The 20,221-nt window shown below is 45.8% G+C and overlaps 1 protein-coding gene across 1 annotated transcript in view; it reads right to left on the bottom strand.

The window, feature by feature from the left end:
• AGBL2 (AGBL carboxypeptidase 2) overlaps positions 1-20,221 on the bottom strand; it is a 36,647-nt gene continuing 16,426 nt past the window's right edge. Inside the window, exons 7-16 of the mRNA XM_090261359.1 lie at positions 19,232-20,014; positions 17,208-17,364; positions 14,634-14,760; positions 11,441-11,541; positions 10,143-10,273; positions 6,173-6,239; positions 4,526-4,651; positions 3,731-3,838; positions 1,896-1,985; positions 1-465 (exon numbers count right to left, since the gene is read on the bottom strand). Coding sequence (XP_090117485.1) covers positions 292-465; positions 1,896-1,985; positions 3,731-3,838; positions 4,526-4,651; positions 6,173-6,239; positions 10,143-10,273; positions 11,441-11,541; positions 14,634-14,760; positions 17,208-17,364; positions 19,232-20,014 — 1,864 coding nt within the window. The 3' untranslated portion in view covers positions 1-291. The remainder of the gene's footprint in view (positions 466-1,895; positions 1,986-3,730; positions 3,839-4,525; positions 4,652-6,172; positions 6,240-10,142; positions 10,274-11,440; positions 11,542-14,633; positions 14,761-17,207; positions 17,365-19,231; positions 20,015-20,221) is intronic.

Below are 20,221 nucleotides of genomic sequence, written 5' to 3'. Positions count from 1 at the left end.
ATGAGGCATATCTGTGCTGTAGTTCCATGAGCACACACTTCGGCTTCTGATTAAAGCTTTTTTATGCGTCATGATGAAACCCCGTTTTGTGAAAAGTAACCGAATGCACGAGGTGTGCACCTCGGAAGCTGGCTCACTGTGCGAGCGCACAGGGGAAGGGCAGTGCACGCGAACACACAACACAGCGTGCCACAAACGAGAGCAGTTACCGGCCATACAACTGCCCTCGTTACAAACGTGTCTAACCCAAAACAGGCCGAGGGAGCACCTGCGTGGCGTGGCCCGGGCGCCCTACGGGTATGTGTATATGTGCAAGGACGGGTACAGTGTCATCGTGGCGCGGCCTCTCCTGGTGCCGAGAAACCTGTTCCTGGGCCACTGTGGCTTCGGGTCTGGAGCGGCCTCCTGGCTGGTGTTTGCGCTTCTCTTTGGAGAGCGTGATACTGTAAATCCTGGCTTTCCTCTCTGCGCAAACAAGATATACAGGTTGAGCTCAGTTTCTGTTGCAATTTCTAAAGTCATAGTAAGGATTTGGGTTGGTTTTAAAAGGAGTCAGTGAGAAGGAGTTGCTTCCCCCCCCCCCCGAAATACCAAAGTAGTTTTTGGTCCGGGGCAGAGGGGGGTCAAGCATTTGGCCAGTCCCTCAGAGCACCAACGGCCCGTGGACAATCTTTAATTGCTCTGAGAAGTTCAGGGGCTGCATTGTAATAAGCTGGCTGGAAGTGAAACGCTTATGTCTCTGTTAGAGACACGTGACACTAGGAACTTCGGGGAAAGGGAGTAAAGGTACAAGTTTGGATGGCATTGATCCAGGTCACCGGGTTTAACTGGGCCCCTCGTTGCATGTTACAGCTTGACTAGCATGTCCCGGTTGGGGGATATGGTTTTAGCCCCCCATAGACTTCTCCTAATAGCTGAATGAGGAAAAACGACAAGCTCATCACTTACTGGTCTGTCAGGAGAGAAACTCTCTTTGATTTGACTTTATTTAAACCTCTTTTCATTGCTCTTCAGTTTCTGTTCTACCAGGTGGTTGGACTCCCTGCCACCCGTTTGCAGAGGACCCCAGCCTAAAGGAGGACCGTGTCTTACTGTTCTCAAAGCGCCCACCCCTGGTACTGCTGGCAAATGAGAACATCAGCCTGACAATTTTCAAGCAGCAGATTTGAGAGGACAGCAGGGACTGCGCCTTGGGAGAACTATGGAGTCTGTATCTAGGACATCCGCGTGACCCAGCGGTTTTCAGTCTCCACCTAGACACGTGAGCAGCCCCCTGCCCCTGCCCACAGAGGCACCCGTGCTCTGAAACAGCAGCTCGCTCGCTATTTGCCCACCTCTTTTTCCTCCTTTTAAGGACAGAATATGCAAGTACCAGTGAGCAAGAGCGATGTTACAGGGATAAACATGAATTCACGCGCACTTACTCTTCTACAGGAGCAAACCCCTCCCGAAGCCCAGTACTGAACAATCACTGTGCCGGTGCCCGGTGCCCGTGAGGCACCTCACGGCTGACTGCAGGGCGCCCCCCCTCATTGTTAACATCTGGGTGGGCTTTTGCATCCTTCAGTCCCTTGCGAGCTGTGCGGACGGGCAACCAGGGAAACAGCAGCAGCAGAACTCCTGAACCTGCTCCAAGGCCCCCTTTTCCCTGACTTTCCACTGAGCTGACAGCAGCCCCTCCTTGGCTCCCTTCTTCCCTATAGCATTCCTGGAGAGCCAGAGCAGCCCTGCCCAGGCTCTCTCCCGTTGCTGCTATCCTAAGCCCTTCCTGTTTCACTGTCCCAGCTTTAATACGTGTGCTCTCAAAACAACGAAACCCCCAAATAAAGTAAATCTCTGGCATATATGTATGTGAATATATATACATGTGTATATGTATACATTACGTAAAATACCTGTGTTCTTTCTTTACTCTTAGTCAGAATCAAGGCGGCTGCTTTTGATGGGTCCAGGGAGATGCCTTTGTCTCTTCCGTTTAACTGTGACTGAAATGAATGAACACATTCTCATTAGAATTTCGACTTGGACAAGAGTGATTATGTATATTATACATTATTTTAGTGTTTTTATTCATGCATGCTGATTCATTATGATACTCTAACACAAAAAGAGAGACAGGATCCAAACAAATAATATTTCAAAGAAAAGAAGGAAACTAATATTTATTGAATGCCTACCATACGCCAGGCACTTTACACACAGTTTCACATCTAATTTTCTCAACCAACCTTATGATGTAGCTATTCTTTCCCCAGTATTTTAGATGCAGAAACAGAGTCCCAAGGTGGCAAAGTAGCTCATTACATGGTAGGGGGGGCATTTTAACTTAAGACAGACCTCAAAGCTTGTGTCCTTGTCACTATTATACTAGACACCAAATGTCCCTTGATGCCGAATGGAGACGGCTGTGCTCTGAGGGTTCTTCAGTTATTGTAGTGGGACCCTGTTATATCTCTGTTCTTCACAGGCAGCCTTCTGCCTGAGGAGGGCCAATTTTACACCTTATCCACTCAGAATTAGCTACTGTTGTACCAAAACCTGTTTTTATACATAAAAGAATCAAGGATTTTATAGCCACAAAAGTCCAAAGTACTAAAAGTCGGTTAGGTGCTTCTCTTCTGCGTTCCCTGCATCCCACTCTGTGATGTCATTTGCTGTTTGCGTGTTGAACTCCAGCCAAGACTCTAAGGTCCCTGAGGCAGGGATGGTTTTGTTCAATGTTGTCGCCCCAGCACCCAGTGGAGGGCCTGGCGTACAGTAGTTACACAAGACAGTCTGTTGAATAAATGGATGGCTGGGTGGAAATGTTCTGGGTCTAAAATCATGAAACACCAATATCTGATGTCAGATTTCAGTGTGTCTAACCTGAAGCAGAGCAGTCTCCCACCTGTTTTAATGCACCCCCGCGCCCAGTGGCACTGACAGGTAAGGGTGACATAGAGGGCGACTCTGTTCTTCACCCTGTGGGATTACAAACCTAAATGGAAGACCTGAAACTGTAAAACTCCTAGAAGAAAACATAGGAGGTAAGCTCCTTGACATAGGTCTTGGCAATGATTTTATTTGTTTTGACACACAAAAGCCAAGGCGACAAAAGAAAAAATAAACAAGAGGGACCACATCAAACTAAAATGCTTCTGCAAAGCAAAGAAAATCAACCACAAAATGAAAAGGGAGAATGGGAGAAAATATTTGCAAACAATATGTTGTTTAGCCATAAAAAAGAAGGAAATTCTGCCACTCATGACAACATGGATAAACTTGGAGGACATTATGCTGAGTGAAATAAGCCAGACACAGAAAGACACACACAACATGGTATCACTCATGATGTGGAACATAAAAAAGTCAAACTCATAGAAGCAGAGAGTGGAAGGGTGGTTGCCAGGGGCTGGGAGGTGGGGACAAAAGGGGAGGGTAGTCAGAGTAGAAACGGTCAGGGATAAGCTAAGGTCTGAAGATCTGACACATAACATGGTGACCGTAGTTAATGATACTGTATCGTGTAATTGAAGTTCGCTAAGAGTAGAACTGAACATGTTCTCACCAAAAGAAAAAAAAAGGTAAAGATGTGTGGTGCTGGATGTGTTAACTAACTCAAGGGTGGGAGTCCTTTCACAATGTATACACATATCAAATCAGCACACTACACTTTTTGTGTAAGTATATTACAACCAAGTTTTTATAAATTTTCCATGAGTGCGTTTAAAAAATCAAGCAAAAATATTACCTCATTCAGCCTTCGTTTTTCATTTTTCATTGTTGAAGAACTGGCATTCTCTGAATGTTTGGAAAAGGTAGACTGCTTTTGCACCATAGAAGCAAATCCTGCCCTTTCCTAGAAGGATTGAATGCAGAGAGAATGTTTTCTTCAGCTGATCCATTGCAATTAATCTGCTCATAATCAACCCAATTTGCCCCACAGTAAAACCCCCACCTCTGAAAGCAATGTCAACGCTAGAGATCAGAGGGTGTGATGTGGGAGCAGCTGCCAGGAGTGACTAGAACGGAGCTAGCCAGGCGTCTTCCACCTGGACTGGGCCTGACCCCTCAGCCCCAGCGGCCCTGGACTAGCTCCAGCCGCTGCTTTTCCAGCCCATCCCACCTCTTCCCTCTGGAAATTCAGACTTGGTCCTCCTGTTCCACAGGAGCTCAGTGAGTCATGGCTGAAAGCTGCCCAGAGATGCCCAGAGGACCCCCGAAAGGGCTCTGAATGCAAGATGACCCAGGGACATGGACAACTAAATGAGGAAGGACTGTGGGCGAGGGGGAAGGGAAGACGGGTGGAGCAGGAGAGAGCAAGGGGGGGGGAATGGGACAACTAGAATAGAAAAACAATTAAAAAAAAAAAAGTACAGATTGCTAGTTACAAAAACAGAAAGAAAGAAAGAAAGAAAAAGAAAGAACGAAAGAAATACAGAGAGACAGAAAGACTCCCCCGCCCCGTGCCTTCTGGTCTGGAGCAGACCACAGCCCTGTCCTGCTGCCCGGGGAACAGCAGCGGCAGGCAGCAGAGCTTTCTTACGAGGGCATCTTCTGCTGGTGTTAACTCCTGAATCAAGTTATTTTTCTGATACTGTTCATTTCGCTGTTTCCTTGTCTGAAGTGGCTTTCTTTTTTTCTTCTTATACATCTTCTTCTTCTGATTCAACTATTCCAGAAAGTACAGAGAAAGCAGGCATTACGGATTCCAGAGGACTCTTCACATAACACTCAGGACACAATGGCTAACCCTGGACGCGGCTCTCATGGAGCTCAATTGTTACTGGTTTGAAGAACAAACAGTTCAGTCACCTCCTTACCAGAGGCTGCTCCCCACCTAACACCTCCCAAACCCACTGTTATACATATACTGCCAAAGAGGCTCCTATACCAATAAGCAAATACCTGTGATTTATAACAGGAAACCAGATTACTTACGGCAATAATGTCAGGTACAGTCAATACTGATTATTAGATGTGTGGTTAAAAGATTCAATTTGGGCCCTGGCTGGTGCGGCTCAGTGGATTGCATGCCAGACTGTGAACCAAAGGGTCACCGGTTCAATTCCCAGTCAGGGCATATGTCTGGGCTGTGGGCCAGGCCCCCGGTTGGGGGCACATGAGGGGCAACCACACATTAATATTTCTCTCCCTCTCTTTTCTCCCTCCCTTCCCCTCTCTCTAAAAATAAATTTTAAAAATCTTTAAAAAAATAAAAGATTCAATTTGGTTGTGGCTACAAGGCAGCTTTGCTAATTAAGCAAATGAAGCTCCAGACTAATTTTCTAGGTACCTACGGTGTGGTGAAGCTTAATCTTATGTTGCTGTAAACCCAGCTGAAGAAACTGGAGGATCCAGTCTAATTTGGCCGGCTCCCTCTGACAGCCGTAATCAGAGATATTTCTTAATGCAACTAGGAAAGCCTGTGCACAGTAAACCACCAGAAGTATTTTGTTGTTTCTAAATATCATCTTATAGATCACCTATGGAAGAGAAAGTCTATGAACAGACGAGGCAACGAAGTTACTTATATGAAAGCCTAAAAAACTATCTAAGACTACAGGAATAAAGAAACACTTTGTATAAAAACATTTTTAAAATAAAAGAACTCTAAAAATCTTTAAATTTTTCATTACAGTTTACATGCAATATTATTCTGCATTAGTTTCAGGTGTACAGCACAGCGGATAGACAGTCATAGACTTTACAAAGCGTCCCCCTGATACTTCCAGTGCCTGCCTGGCCCCATACATAGTCATTACAATACTATTGATTATATTCCCTCTGCTGTCCTTCACATCCCTGTGACTATCCTGTGACCACCGATCGGTACTTCTTAAGACCTTCACTTTTTTCACCCAGTCCCCTAATCATTTCCCTTCTGGCAAATAAGTAATGGGTCATTTTTAACAACCTCTATCTCTTAACATGGTTTTCACTTTCAGATAAAACTTTTTTCCCATTTTTTATTTAACTTTGGGACACATATGGAGTCCTCACATTTCCCCCCCTAGATTTTTAAAACAGAAATTATAAAGGACAAAGTGAAAGACTCCATAACCAGTTAAGATGCTATTGCTCTATTTTCTGCAGCTCTTAGCATAGTTGGAAAATCCCACCACATTATCTATTTGTGTCGCCATTTTTTAAGGCTGACCCTTCCTGGGCACAAGAGTCTTCCTAGTCTCACCTCTTCTGCGATGTTCAGGAGGTGAACAGAGAGACCGTCTGAGAGGGAACTGTCAGAACCACTGGTGCTGTTTTCAAGAGGAGAGAAGAAAGGGAAATGCCTGTTACTAACGTCCGGAAGTGCATCGCGTACCTGAACAGGTGCACGGGGTCAGGCTAGCTAGTCTGCCAACTGCCCCCACTGCCTGTGTTTCAGTCACTATGAATCCCTGAGAAGCACAGCCATTCATTCATTCATTCCGCAAGCCCGCTGCACGCCAGGTGGTGCATCAGGCTCAGGAAACAGGGACAGACACGGCAGAGCCCCTGCCCCGAGGAGTTTGCAATCCGTGTGGCAAAAACAAACAAACAAACAAACAAACAACCCAACCAGCCAGGTGGGCAAAGCTGCCCATGGCAGCGACTGTGAGAGGCTGGAGGATCCTTCACGTGCAGGCCTGAAGGACGCCAGGGGACTGTGACCTGTTTGATGGCAGGAGCTCTGTCATTCGTTCCTGTCTGGCTGGCTCCAGTTCAGAGAGCAAGGATCCTACTAGGTGCCCTTTAAAAATGTGTTCCATATACAAATAAATATACTTAATACAAAGACTCTCTAGCTCAGAGACTAGGGACATCGCTCCTATTGCCCCAATTCTCCCTCCAGAAGTTCTGGATGGGCTACTCTGTCCGTGGTGGAACAGCCGCCCTCTGTCTCGCTGCCTCACTAACAAACTCACTTTCACTTTGAACTCTAACAAAAAAGGAAAAAGTTTTGGATGCAAGTCTAGACTGATCTGAAGTCTTCCCCCACTCCCTGTCCTGCCCCTTTTCTTCGAGGGCTAGGACACAGGAGGCCTCAGATCATCGATTCTTTCTTTTCTTTCTTCTCTCATCGGGTGTCACGTTACACTTTCCTTGTCCCTGGGGTGTGGCCGGCTGGAGCTGACAGTCCAGCTCTGGGACATGCTCTCCACATCCAAAAATATCTTTGGTACAAAACTCAAATCGGGGGAAAGACAGCATTTCAAACCACTCTGCTCAGCTCTGTGTTCTGTCCCTGCCCCTGCATCCCCCTGCCAGTGCACAAAGAGGGGCCCCACAGACAGACAGTGGGACGGAAGCCCTCTCCTCTTTGGTCTAACTCCCAGCTCTCCATTCTCACAAGGCTTTTCCAGTCGGAGGAGCAGCTTTTGAGGCCACCTGATAATAGTTTCTGACGTCCCTTTTGGAGACAGCAGAGAATTTTAACAACCGGGGTAAAAGCATTCCATGCAGCGTGCCCCAGAAATGCTGACGACAGCGTGTGCACACCAGAGCAGGCGCTGGCTGGGCTTGCACACTCAGTCTGCCTCTCTTTCACGGTGAGACTGGAAAGGCAGCACCCACGGGGGGTTCATGACAGCAGCTTCCCACTGCAGAAGCGGGAGAACTGGTTCAATAATTTTTAACTCAATATATCAGTTTCCCTGCTGAGCCTGCTAGAATGCAGTCCGGCTGTTTCTGAGTTGACTCCCTAGGCTCTTTGTGTGCGTTGATATGCAAGGGATGTTTTGTTTTTGAGGGTGGAGGTGAAGCGGGGTTGGTGCACTGGCCCTGGGGAGAAGGCAAAGGATTCTGGGAGAATGGAAGAGGAGATGTGGTGAATGGGGTGCTTGACCTGGCCTGATTGTCTGGGTTCAGGAGACATCTGGGAGCCTCCGCCAGCAGAAGTGCTGTAGGGCCCAGGTGTCAAAGTGCCACAGAGAGTCTGTGGGAGAGCCATCCACTGCCCACTGACCAGCACAGAGCACAGCATAGCTCCCGGCAGAATCCATACCCAGCCCAGAAACCTGTGACTGAGGGCATCGGGCTTGAGGCACCTTGGTGGGGAAGCTGGAGGAGAAGGTGTTCTTGCACACACGGGAGATACCCGCCCCCCCCTTGGGGGCTTCCTAAATAGCTCTGAAGACTCTGAGGGTGGGGCTGAGATCCTACATACTGAATTACTCAGCAAGTATTTACTGAGCTCTCCCTAGGAGCCAGGTACTGTTGCAGATGCAGGAGGTATCGACGTGAACAAAATAAAGATCTCTGACCTTGTGGGACGTACAACCTAGTAGGAAAAGAAAGATAATGAATAACAGGTGCAATAAAATTGTCAACGGTACAGAATGACAGAGGTGATGCAATGCTAGGAAGAACATCGGAGCACCTAAGGGGGGTACGGCAGGGCAGGAGGGTGAAGGCGGGGAGCCAGGTGCAGCAGCAGCAGAGGGATGGAGGTAGCGGGCACACTGAAACTGCTGGCGTGGGAGCAAAGGCGTGAGGGAGGTGAAGCTGGCAGTCCTGTGGACATCTGGGGGAAAAGTATTCCAGGCCCTGCGGGGGGAAATATCCTGGCAAGTCTGAGGAAGAGTGAGGAGGCCAGTGTGGCCCTAGCAGAGCGTGAGAGGGTGAGTGTGGAGGTTATAGAGGTATCGGGCGTCCGTAGGTCACTTATTGTTGGGTCCTTGACTTTTTGTCTGAGTGGACTGGGAGAGCCATAAAGGTATTTTAAACAGAGGAATAACATGATCTGATATATTTTTTAAGGTTTTATTTTTATTTATGTTTTAGAGAGAGGGGAGGGGAGGGAGAAAGAGAGGAAGAGAAACATCAATTTGCGAGAGAAACATCGATTGGTTGCCACTTACATGCCCCCAACCAGGGACCTGGCCCACAACCCAGGCCTGCACCCTGACCGAAAGTCAAATCAGTGACCTCTCTATTCATAGGCCAGCGCTCAGTCCACTGAGCCACACCAGCCAGGGTTGATCTGCTTAAAAAAAGAAAATCACTCGCCTGGTTTTCTTTTGGCCTGGTTGATCCCAACTTGGTCTCATTTGCTGGCTCCTCCCTATCCGTTTGACCTTTTAAAGCTGTGGTACCAGCCCTGGCTGGTGTGGTTCAGTGGACTGGGCGTAGTCCTCCCCCCACCCCCAAGGTGAAAGGTCCCCGGTTCGATTCCCAGTCAGGGTGCGTGCCTGTGTTGTGGGCCTGGTCCCCAGTTGGGGTGTGTGCAATCAGTGTTTCTCTCTCACATCAGTGTTTCTCTCTCTCTCTCTCTTTCACCTTAATTTCCCCTCTCTCTAAAAAAATAAATAAATAAAATCTTTCTAAAAACAGCTGTGGTACCAGCTCAGACTTGGACCTCTTCTTTACTCTATCTGCACTTACTCCACTGGGATCTCATCCAGTCTTAAAGTTTAAATATCTATCCAATGATGCCTCTGTCAGACCTCTCCACTGAATTCTGGACTCACACAGCCAACTGCCTATTCTACGTCTCCACTTAGATGCCTCACAGACATCTCCAACTGGACACGCCCACCTCGAGGCTCCTGGTCTTCACCACCCCACTGACCTTCTCCATCTCAGTTAAAGGCAACACCATCCAGCCAACGATGGGGTCATTCTTTCTCTTTCTCTTGTGCCCCATATCTAATCAATAAGCAAATCCTAATGTCTGAACCTTCGAAATATATCTCCAATCCAACCAATTCACACACCACCAACCACTACTCCTCTGGTCCAAGCCACCTTCACCTTGCACTTGTGGCCTTGAAAGAGCCTCCTAAAGAGTGTCCCTGCTTAGACATTTCCTCTTTATGATCTATTGCCACACAGCAGCCAGAGTATTACTCCTGAAACCAAAACCTGGGCAGATCACAACACTTCTCTACTTAAAATCTTCCAAAGGCTTTCCATCCCCCATGAGACAAAACACAAAAGCTTTCACAGTTGCCTACAAGGCCCTGCACTGACTGCCTGCCCATCCCCCCAACCCCCTGTAGTGCCTACAAGAACAGGCAATCAATACGTAGTTGTCAAAGGAATGAAGTGTATTTAAGTGCGCCACTATTTACTCAATATTTTGAACCTGAGGTTCAAAACCAACAAAACAACAGAGCAAACAAAACAATTAAAAACATAATAAAACTTTTCTGGTTTTTCTTTGAACTGAAGTTTGTTACCTGGATTCAATGTCAGACAAAGAGATGTCATTCCAACATCCTTCTAAATCCACATCTTGTCCAAGTTCACTGAATTTCTTATGGATTTCTTGTTGTAAGAGCTCTTCAAGCTCTGCCAGACACTGCATGAACTGCGGAAGTGAAAAAAGAACCATTTTAATTATTCATTTACTTACTCATCAAATACTAAGTACATGCTAAAAGGCACTTCATTGCTGAGGACATAAGGAGAGTAAGCTGTAACGTCTGCTGTTAAGGACAGGTTACCAGATAAACTACATGAGCTGTGGGAACACACGGAAGTGTTTTTGGGACAGAACACCAAGAAGCACTAGTTTAGCCACTTTTCCTTGGGTACAGCCAGTAATAAGCTTCTTAAACAACACAAAGGTCTGATTTATTTTATTTTATTTTTTGAATGGTAAGGAAGGAAAAGTTAGAACAGGGTTGTTCAGATACTGGCCTATTGCAAATATGATTTAACGGGTCATGTTATGCTCAAATACTCCTTTAAATGTTTTTTATTAAACAGTTGCATCCAGAGGGGGTGCACATCACGTGTCCCCAGGGCTGACATTTCAGAGGGGGTCTGAGAGATGAGTTAGAGACCAGGAGTACAGACTCCTTTTTCAGAAGCTGAGCAATGAAGGAGAATAGAAATAACCTGCAGAGGAAACAAGGCCAAAGGAAACTTCTGTGACTTCAGATGGAAGCAGCTGGAGAACATTTGCAGCTGAGGGGAAGAAGTTAGAGGAAAACACCGAGGACACCGAAATGGGGGCAGGTTATTTATTAATGAGGCAAGACCCCAGGGGGGCCGTAGGGAAGGTTAACAAATGCACAAAGGGCAGGGCTAGATTTGGAGAAGGGGAAGGACAGCGGATTTCCTGAAACAGGAGGAAGGGAAGTAGAAGCGGTGCTGCCATGGGCACCCTCAGAAGCGAGGGAGAGGCCTGCCGATGGGACTGGAACGACGGGCTCCATCTTCTTGGGGAATTGCGGTCTCATCATTTGCTGAGAGTGTGCCGGCTGGGCCTTTCTTAGTTTCTTTCATTATAAAAACTTCAGAAAAATATTAAGAGGAAATGAAGATCTCCTGAAATCCCACTGAGCTGACCTTGGACCCATGCGAAACTGACCACGGCATCAGCATCTCTCTCTCTCTCTCTCTCTCTCCCTCTCTCGTTCTTTTAACTAACCAGAAATCGAACCCGTGACCTTTGAGTTCATGGGGCGATACTCCAACTCACTGAGCCACGCCGGCCAGGGCGCTGCATTTCTGGGAACGCCATTTTTACCTTGGTTCGGTCAGGATCACAGAAATCCAGGAGGGTGTCACAGACGTGGTAACCTAGGGACTTCAGATCCTCAGTGGTAAAATGAGTGTCTCTTTTATTGCCTGGAAAAAAATCCATAAATATTTCTTATTAAATCTTAACGGGCAATTGCAAATCTAATTTATGAATATCTCATTTATAACACCACCTCGGACTTCCGGTAAAGATGGCAGTGTAGGCAGACATGGCTCGCCTCTTCACACAACCACATCAAAATTACAACTAAAATATTGAACCACCATCACTCAGAATCATCAGAAATCAAGTTGAATGGAAGTCTGACACCTACAGAATTAAAGAAACCACATCCATTCAGACTGGTAGGAGGGGTGGAGACATGGGTGGCTGCTCCCACATCCACGTGCGGTGGATAAAAATTTGGGAGCGAGGAGTCCAAGCCCTACACAGGCCCCTCACCCCAGGGTTCCAGTGCCAGGAAGATAAGTCTCCACAACTCTGGCTGCAAAAACCAGCGGGGATTGAGTTGGTGGAAGAAACTGCTGGAGCCCCAAGCAGTTCCTCTTAAAGAACCCACACATGGACTCACCTACTCACTCACTCCCTCTGAGCTCTGGCACCAGGGTAGCAGTTTGAAAGGCACCAGTGGCATACAGGGAGGAAATGAAGTATCTGGCATCAAGGAGAGCAGAAGCCATTGTTCCTTTTCTAAGCCCTCCCCCACAGAGCTGGCAAGCTGGTGCCATATCTGAGGCTCCATCAACCTGGCTAACACTGTTTGACCCACCTAGGAGATCCCCAGAGACCCTGCCCTACCCAACTTATGGGCCCACCAGGCTGCTTTTCCATATGAATGGCTGGGCTTGGCTCATGCTTCACAACTTCCTAAATCCTATCAAATGAGCAACAGTTGGCCTCAGTGAGCCCCAGGCCCAGCACTAGCAGCAGCCAGCCTAGAGTCACAGCTTGGCTTCACCTGGGAATCTCCAAGCCCAGCACAAGTAGCAGCCATCTCAGATTGCTTTGTAGCTCAGGCAGGGAGGCCCTGGGCAAAACACAGGTGGGGGCTGACCTTGGCCTGCACCACCCAGGAAACCCCAGAGCTTGCGCACCCAGTGGACAGCTACAGACCAACATTGGAGCACCACCACCCTGCCCCTGCACAGCTGATCCTCCACGGAGGGTGAAGGTTGGTGGTCGGTGGTCACAGCCAATCCTTGCAGCTGACAGGCCTTGGTAAATCCCTCCCATTGATCTGCCAACAGCAACCAAGGTTCAACTACAAGAGGAGGGTATACTTAGCCCACGCGAAGGGTGCACCTCAAGTACCCAACTTGGTTGATAGGGGAGGCTGTGCCACTGGACCCTACAGGACACCTACTACATTAGGCCATGCTACCAATACTCGGAGCGAAAGTAGCTCTACCATTACATAGAAACAAACGCAGGGAGGCTGCCAAAATGAGGAGCCAAAGAAACATGGACCAAATGAAAGAATAGATCAAAAACCCAGAAAAAGGCTAAACAAAATGGAGACAAGTAATCTATCAGATTCAGAGTTCAAAATACTATTTATAAGGATGCTCAAGAAACTTAGTGAAGGCTTCAACAGCATAAAAAAGATCCATTCAGAAATGAAGGATACACTAATTGAAATAAAGAACAGTTTATAGGGAAACAACAGTAGAGTGGATGAAACTGAGAATTAAATCAATGATATGGAACATAAGGAAAACAACCCATCAGAACAACAAGAAGAAAAAAGAATTAAAAAAAGTGATTAGAGTATAAACAGCCTCTGGGACAACTTTAAGAGGTCCAACATTCGCATCATAGAGGTGTCAGAAGGAGAAGAAAAAGAACAAGAAATTGGAAATCTAGTTGAAAAAATAATGAAAGAAAACTTCCCTAATTTGGTGAAGAAACTAGACATGCAAATCCAGGAAACAGAGAGCCCCAAACAAGTTGAACCCAAAGAGGACCACACCAAGACACATCATAATTAAAATGCCAAAGGTTAAAGAGAGAAAAGCAGTTAGTTACCTCCAGGGGAGTTCTCATAAGACTGTCAGCTGATTTCTCAAAAGAAACTTTGCAGGCGAGAAGGGGTTGGCAAGAAATATTCAAAGACATGAAAAGCAGGGGCCTATAGCCAAGATTGCTCTACCCAGCAAAGTTATCATTTAGAACTGAAGGTCAGATTAAGAGCTTCCCAAGCAAGAAAAAAACTAAAGGAGTTCATCATCACCAAGTCATTATTATATGAAATATTAAAGGGACTTATTTAAGAAAAAGAAGAAAGTCAAAACTATGAACAATAAAATGGCAAAAAATACAAATCTACAAACAATTGAATCTAAAAAACAAACTAAGCAAACAAGAACAGAGACAGAATCATGGATACAGAGAGTGTTTTAATGGTTGCCAGATGGGAGGGGAGTGTGGGGGGATGGGTGAAGAGGTGAGGGGATTAAGAAATACAAATAGGTAGTTGCAGAATAGCCATGGGGATGTAAAGTAGAGCATAGGAAATGTAGTAGCCAAAGAGCTTATACGTATGACCCGTGGACATGAACCATGGTGTGGGGATTGCCTGAGGGAGTGGGGGGTGCTGGGTGGAGGGGGGTAAATGGGGAGGAATCAGGACAACCCTAATATATTAATCAATAGAATATAATTACAAAAATAAAAAATAAAAATAATACCAATCTCTGATTCTAGTTTTAGTTTGATTCAGAACCATTTTTGACAACGAACGTTTACAATCATGATGGTTATAATTATGAAGTTATAATTGCAATGATAAAGTTTTACCTGGTAGCAGGCACATGCCAAGTGCTTTACATGCACTATCTCATTAAGTAGCACCTACAATGTAGGGGCTCTATTGACAGTTAAAGAAAAATGAGGTTCAGAGTTAAGTAACTTACCCTGGATCACACAACTTAAAAACAGAGCTGACATTCAAACCCAGATCTGCTTGGTTCCAGGTCCTTAGCAACCACTATGCTATACTGCTCCATTAAATATTATCTTTCACACCCGTATTTTGAGTACTCAAATTTGGCATAAGGCCCAGAGAAAATAATTCTTCAGCTCTATTCTCCCCCCAACACTGAAAGAGATTTATTCTCCCCAATGCTTTGCATAGCCCGCCCCGGCCAAGCTGGCCTGTGATCTACAGAAGAGAGCTCACCCAGGGTGGACCCGCCAAAGGTGGACTCCATGGTGTAGCTGTTCAGGATTCCCATCCGCCACATCACAATGCGCCCTGTTCCTTCTTTGCACTTTTGGACCTTAAAGTTACAACTATGAAAAGAGAACTAAACACAAATCCAAATCCTCTGTTAATCATGAGCTGGCACGTGTAAGCTATCTGGTTCATTAATATGATACAAGAACGGTTCCCCTGGGATCCATTATATTACTTCCTAAAGCATGTTCCATAAAATGCTAACTCTAAGGGATGATAATACGTATCACAGAGGAAAACAGGAGTTCTGTGGTCATGTTCACCAGGGCGATAAAGGGTTAACAGAACCGAACAGGCTTCTTCTGCAGCACCCCTCAGAATAGTTAAATGTTATTGTGGGCTGGGATCCTCCAGAGGAGAGGGAGTATACTGTTTCTCGTTGCCCATGAACCCTTCCTTTTAGTCCCCCCCTTCCCTGGGGACACTGTGCAGGACTAGGTTTCCTTGAATGCCTGCTTGGGAATGCTGGCCAAATTCGGCATTCAAGGCAGTAGACAAACTTTGTAAGACTTTTCTTTAAAAAAAAAACAACAATTATTTATTTTTAGAAAGAGAGGAAGGGAGGGAGAAAGAGGAGAGAAAAATCAATGTGTGAAAGAAATATTGGTCAGCTGCCTCTCGCATGCATCCCAGCCAGCGGCTGCCCTGCCACCCAAGCATGCGCCGTGACCGGGGAATCGGAACTGGTGACCTTTCTCTTTGCGGGACCGAGTCCAACCAGCTGAGCCACAGCGGTCAGGGCTGTCAGACTGATTTTCTACCCTTCCCCAATCTGAACCCTTGGCTCTTGTGGGGTTTATCCTCTGTATGTGGTTCGCATATGGCTCAGCCCTACAGTCTCTGCCTTTAACGCTTTCGCTCCCTCACGCCAATGTTCTCAGCTCAGAGTTCAGGATCCCCCGTTGTCCCCTCGCTTGGAGTTTGTAACATACACGCGGCACCTATCCCAACCCATCCTAGCCTATCCTGCTGAAGACGCTTTATGTTTGGGAGACACCGCACTACCTGGTGGTTTCTCACCGTGCTCTGCAGAAGCCAGGGGTTCTCAGGGAGCCTCAGGGCATTCCCGTCCAAGGACTGAGGAGGAGGCAGAACGGGCAGGGGTTCAAACCTTCTATCCCTCTTCACTAGCATAGTTCTGCTTTTAATTGTTTTAGACACTGGGTTCTGAATGTGATTTCATATGAAGAAAGAGACCCCTGGCAAAAATAGACAGGAATATTAAAACAAGAAAAAAGGAAGGAAGGAAGGAAGGAAGGGTAGGTGAAGGGTAAAGCTTTCTCCTTTTAATTTTTTTTACGATAAGAGCAGCAGATACGAAATATTTGTCTTAATTACCTTTATGTGAGAAAATTTGTACTATCACTTAAATACTTTCCTAAATACAACCTCACTTCTCCTTAATGTCAGTTACATTTCGTGGGTGTATTTATGATGCTGAAAACCAACTTCTAAACCAATGCAGATGCTCTGTATGTGCCCAACTGTCACAGAGCTGTCACTCAGCCAGCTATTAAAAACTTGCTGTTTCCATTAGTCCTTTAGTATCTTCCTTATTTGTGATCTTGTGTGATATAAACTTTTCCTGTGGAGGCTCATGTAACATTAACATTTTGTTTGTCCTTCAGTCCTTGCTTCCACTACAAAGCACAGGATTCAAGATGACAGATAACTTTATTAATAAGAGTTTGAACTGTTCCCAGGTAAAGCAGCCAGAGCAATAAAAAAAAAAAAATCACCTTTATTCACCCTGGCTGGGATGGCTCAGTGGATTGAGTGCCAGCCTGTGAACCAAAGGGATGCCAGTTTGATTCCCAGTCAGGGCACAGGCCTGGGTTGTGGGCCAGGTCCCCAGCTGGGGGCGCGCAAGAGGCAACTATACATCAATGTTTCTCTCCCTCTATTTCTCCCTCCCTCCCCCTCTCTCTAAAAAAGAAATAAATACAGTCTTAAAAGAAAAATCACCTTTATTGAGATATAATTCACATACCATCAAGTCCACACATTTAAAGTACATAATTCAATGGTTTAAGATATTCGCAGAGTTGTAATGTAAGTTTAGGACATTTTCAATGGCCCCAAGAGACCCAGTACACATTAGCAGGCACTCCCCAAGCTGTCTGCCCCCAGCCCTGGGCAGTCACGGAGCTACTTTCTGTCTCGATAGCATTTCATAGAATGGAATCAATCAACAGTTGGCCTTTGTGTCTTTTCTTTCATTTACCATCATGTTTTCAAGATTCCTCCATGCCCTAGCGTATCAGTAGCTAATTCTTTTTATTGCCAAACGACATTCCATTGTGTGGATATACTGCAAGTTACTTATCTGTCCATCAGTTTGATGGACATAGAATAATTCTTAAAACCACAGCTTTCTAAATTCTTGAAGTCCAGGTTCCTGGGATTTACCCAAGATAATAAAAAGAGATACAAAGTGGCAATCAAATACTACATATAAGAAGCAGAGAGCTCCCTTCCCCCCTAGTTAAGGGACAGAAAATTACCTCACGTACTTACCTTTTCTGGTGCATTTTTGCTTAACATTAAAGGGAAGACCCGCTCATGAAGCCAGTACTTGCGATCGTTGTTATTACAGCCATACAGGAAGGTGTTATTCTTGCGGCTGTGGCCGTGGAAATCACAGTACAAGAGAACCTCCCTTTCTTCAAGAAGCCTATGGGGGGGGGCAAACAAAGGACTCAGTGGACATCCAAATGCATGGAAATAATCAAGGATTTTTTGGTATCTCTTCTTTACGTGAAAAAAATTTCAACCCCTAATGGCCTTCAAAAGACCCTATGTCCATCCTCAGCCAGTGCTGTAAACATGCCACCAGCCTCCTTGCCCCTGCCAGTCAGAGGGACTTGAGATGGAAGAGTCCTGGCCTTGTGTAAGTTGACAAGGATGTGGAAAAATCTGTTGAAAGAAGCCCCACCCTGGTGCAGACCTGTGGAAAGGGGAAGAGAGGTAGAGAGGCTGTAATTGTAGGGATAAAAAGACAGAACCAAAGAAAGCCTTGGCTCCTCACTTTCCAGGGCTAGTTCCTACAAGGCTCCGATCTTGTAGGACACCCAGGACACCTATTCGATCTTCCAAACAAGGTCACCTTGCCCATAATGATGACAGGATGAAGAGTATGATAACAATACGCCACACAGTACCAATGTGCTGGGTACTATGATAAACAGACTACCTGGGTTATCTCATTTAGTCCTCACAGTAACCCTCCAAGGCAGGCGTTATCCCCATTCTACAGATGAGAAAGCTGAAGTGTCGAGGTTAAGTCACTTCCAAGGTCACAGGACCAGCCAATAATTAAACCATATGCCCGTAACCATTTTGCTACCAGCCCAACACTACACCCCCTTTCACACAGATATGGTTAGAAGGTGTGTGCATTCACATATTCTTCTATGCTGGAGGTTCTCTTCCAATGAAATGGAAGCTCCTTTAAGCTAGGTATTATTACATCATAGCCTTCAATTGCTTTTACAAAGGCTTGAAAAATGCTAACTGATTTATTACTCCTTCTTCACGACAGGCAATGTAAGATGGAAACAAGAAACTCAGACTCCAGCCCTGGTCAGGTAGGTCAGCTGGTTAGAGTACTGTCCCAATACACCAAGGTTGCAGGTTAGCTCCCCAGTCAGGGCACATACAAGAATCAACCAGAGCTCTGGCTGGTGTGGCTCAGTGGATTGAGCGCTGGCCTGTGAACCATAGGGTTGCTGGTTCGATTCCCAGTCAGGGTACATGCCTGGGTTGCAGGCCATGCCCCAAGTTGGGGGTGTGTGAGAGGCAACCACACATGGATGTCTCTCTCCCTCTCTTTCTCCCTCCCTTCCCTTCTCCCTCTAAAAAAAAAAAAAAAAAAAAAAAATTGACAAATGAATGCATAAATAAGTAGACCAAGGAATCGATGTTTCTCTCGGTCTCTCAAATCAATCAATCAATCAATCAAACAAACAAACAAACAAACACACACACACACACAAACAGCACAGACTCTGCAACTAGAGAGCCTGTATTTAAATATCTACTCAGTCACTACACTAGGCTGTATGACCTTGGGCAAGTTACTTAACCTTTCTGGGCCTTAATTTCCTCATCATATAAAAAATGGGGATATTGATTATGCTTACCCCAGGGGATTAATGTGAAGATTAAATGGGTCATAAGTATAAAGCACTGTTGATATGCCCATCACCTCATACAAAAGTACTAATAGTTAGATATTATTATTATATAAGTCTTATCATGAAGACCTCTGAACTCCTCTGACTTCTGACCTTTTCCATTCAATCATTTCACTTCTAAGTGAAATGCCTCTAGCAAAAATGTTGCATATTCAGTTTCCTTCCAAAGATAAGATCTGATTTAAAAGTTGGAAAAATGAACAAACCCATGTGACCCCCAAGAGAATGGTAAAGACTGTCTACAAAGTCTTTTCCACTTCCTCCAACATTAGAAGATACCTCAGCCCCCACCATTAGATAGGGCTCACTGTAATCAGAGGAAGTTCAACAGATCAGGGGTCTCACCTCTTGATCATGTTCCTGGTGTACCAAATGCAAGGAAAAGACTCCTTCAGGATGGTCTTATAATGCCTGTTCAGGTCCCTTCCAGCCAGCGAGCACCGGTAATTCCCCACAATTACTCCATCTGGGTTTAACATGGGAACCACTTTGAAGATAAAGACATCTCTGAGCAGCTCAGCATCTGGGGAGCTGCCGAGAATGAAGTCCAAAAACCCTTTCATGATCCAGGAGCCATTGCTCTCCCCGGGGTGGACCCTGGCGCTCAAGACCACGGCTTTCTTTGCGGCAGCCTCTTGAGGGGTCCGGGACGGGTTGGTGATGGTGAGCAGGTAGACGGTATTTCCTGCTAGGCTCCTGCATAAAGTTCGCAGTTTGCAGAACTGAGACTGGACGGGGTTGTTTGCCACCGACAGGAGGTAGCATTGCAAGTCAGTGTACGTATACGGGTAGAAGTGTGCAAAGAAGCATGTGTCTTGGTCATGCGGGAACTGAACGGTCCACGTCAGACAGTAAAAGGGCTGCTGCCCATCATCCGTGTTGTTCCTGTAGTACTTGATTTCGTTTCCTTCTCTTCTCCAGCCAATGTTGTGGGTGCTGGCGTCCAGCTGGGAGTACATGAGTGGCCTCATCCCTACAGTGTAAAGGCTCTTGGGTTTTAGCAAGTTGACAATAGTGAAGCGGTAAGTGGCATCTTTCCTGGTGTTCTGAACTCGAAAATAAAACCACTGAGTGTGTTTGTTTGTATAGAGGTCAGTTCGCAAGGTCAGTTCATACTCATAGGTGTCTCTGTAATGACAAATATAGAAGAATACTTCTGTAACATCTCCCTCAAAATACTGTTTTTCCCTGGTAAAAACAGATCTTATTACAAGAGAACACCAGGTACATCAAACATTTATTTTCTAATTTACCCAGTTCTCCAACTCATATATTAAGTTAACAGGACCTTGGGGAAATAAAGTATATTTGGGGTGGGACAGAAGAGTCTCAAAA

Source organism: Furipterus horrens, unplaced genomic scaffold (genome assembly GCF_987537825.1).
Source record: "Furipterus horrens unplaced genomic scaffold, mFurHor1.1.pri manual_scaffold_2, whole genome shotgun sequence".
Lineage (NCBI taxonomy): Eukaryota > Metazoa > Chordata > Mammalia > Chiroptera > Furipteridae > Furipterus > Furipterus horrens.
Note: the sequence above shows the minus strand (reverse complement) of the source record. Positions and strands in the feature narration are given on the sequence as shown.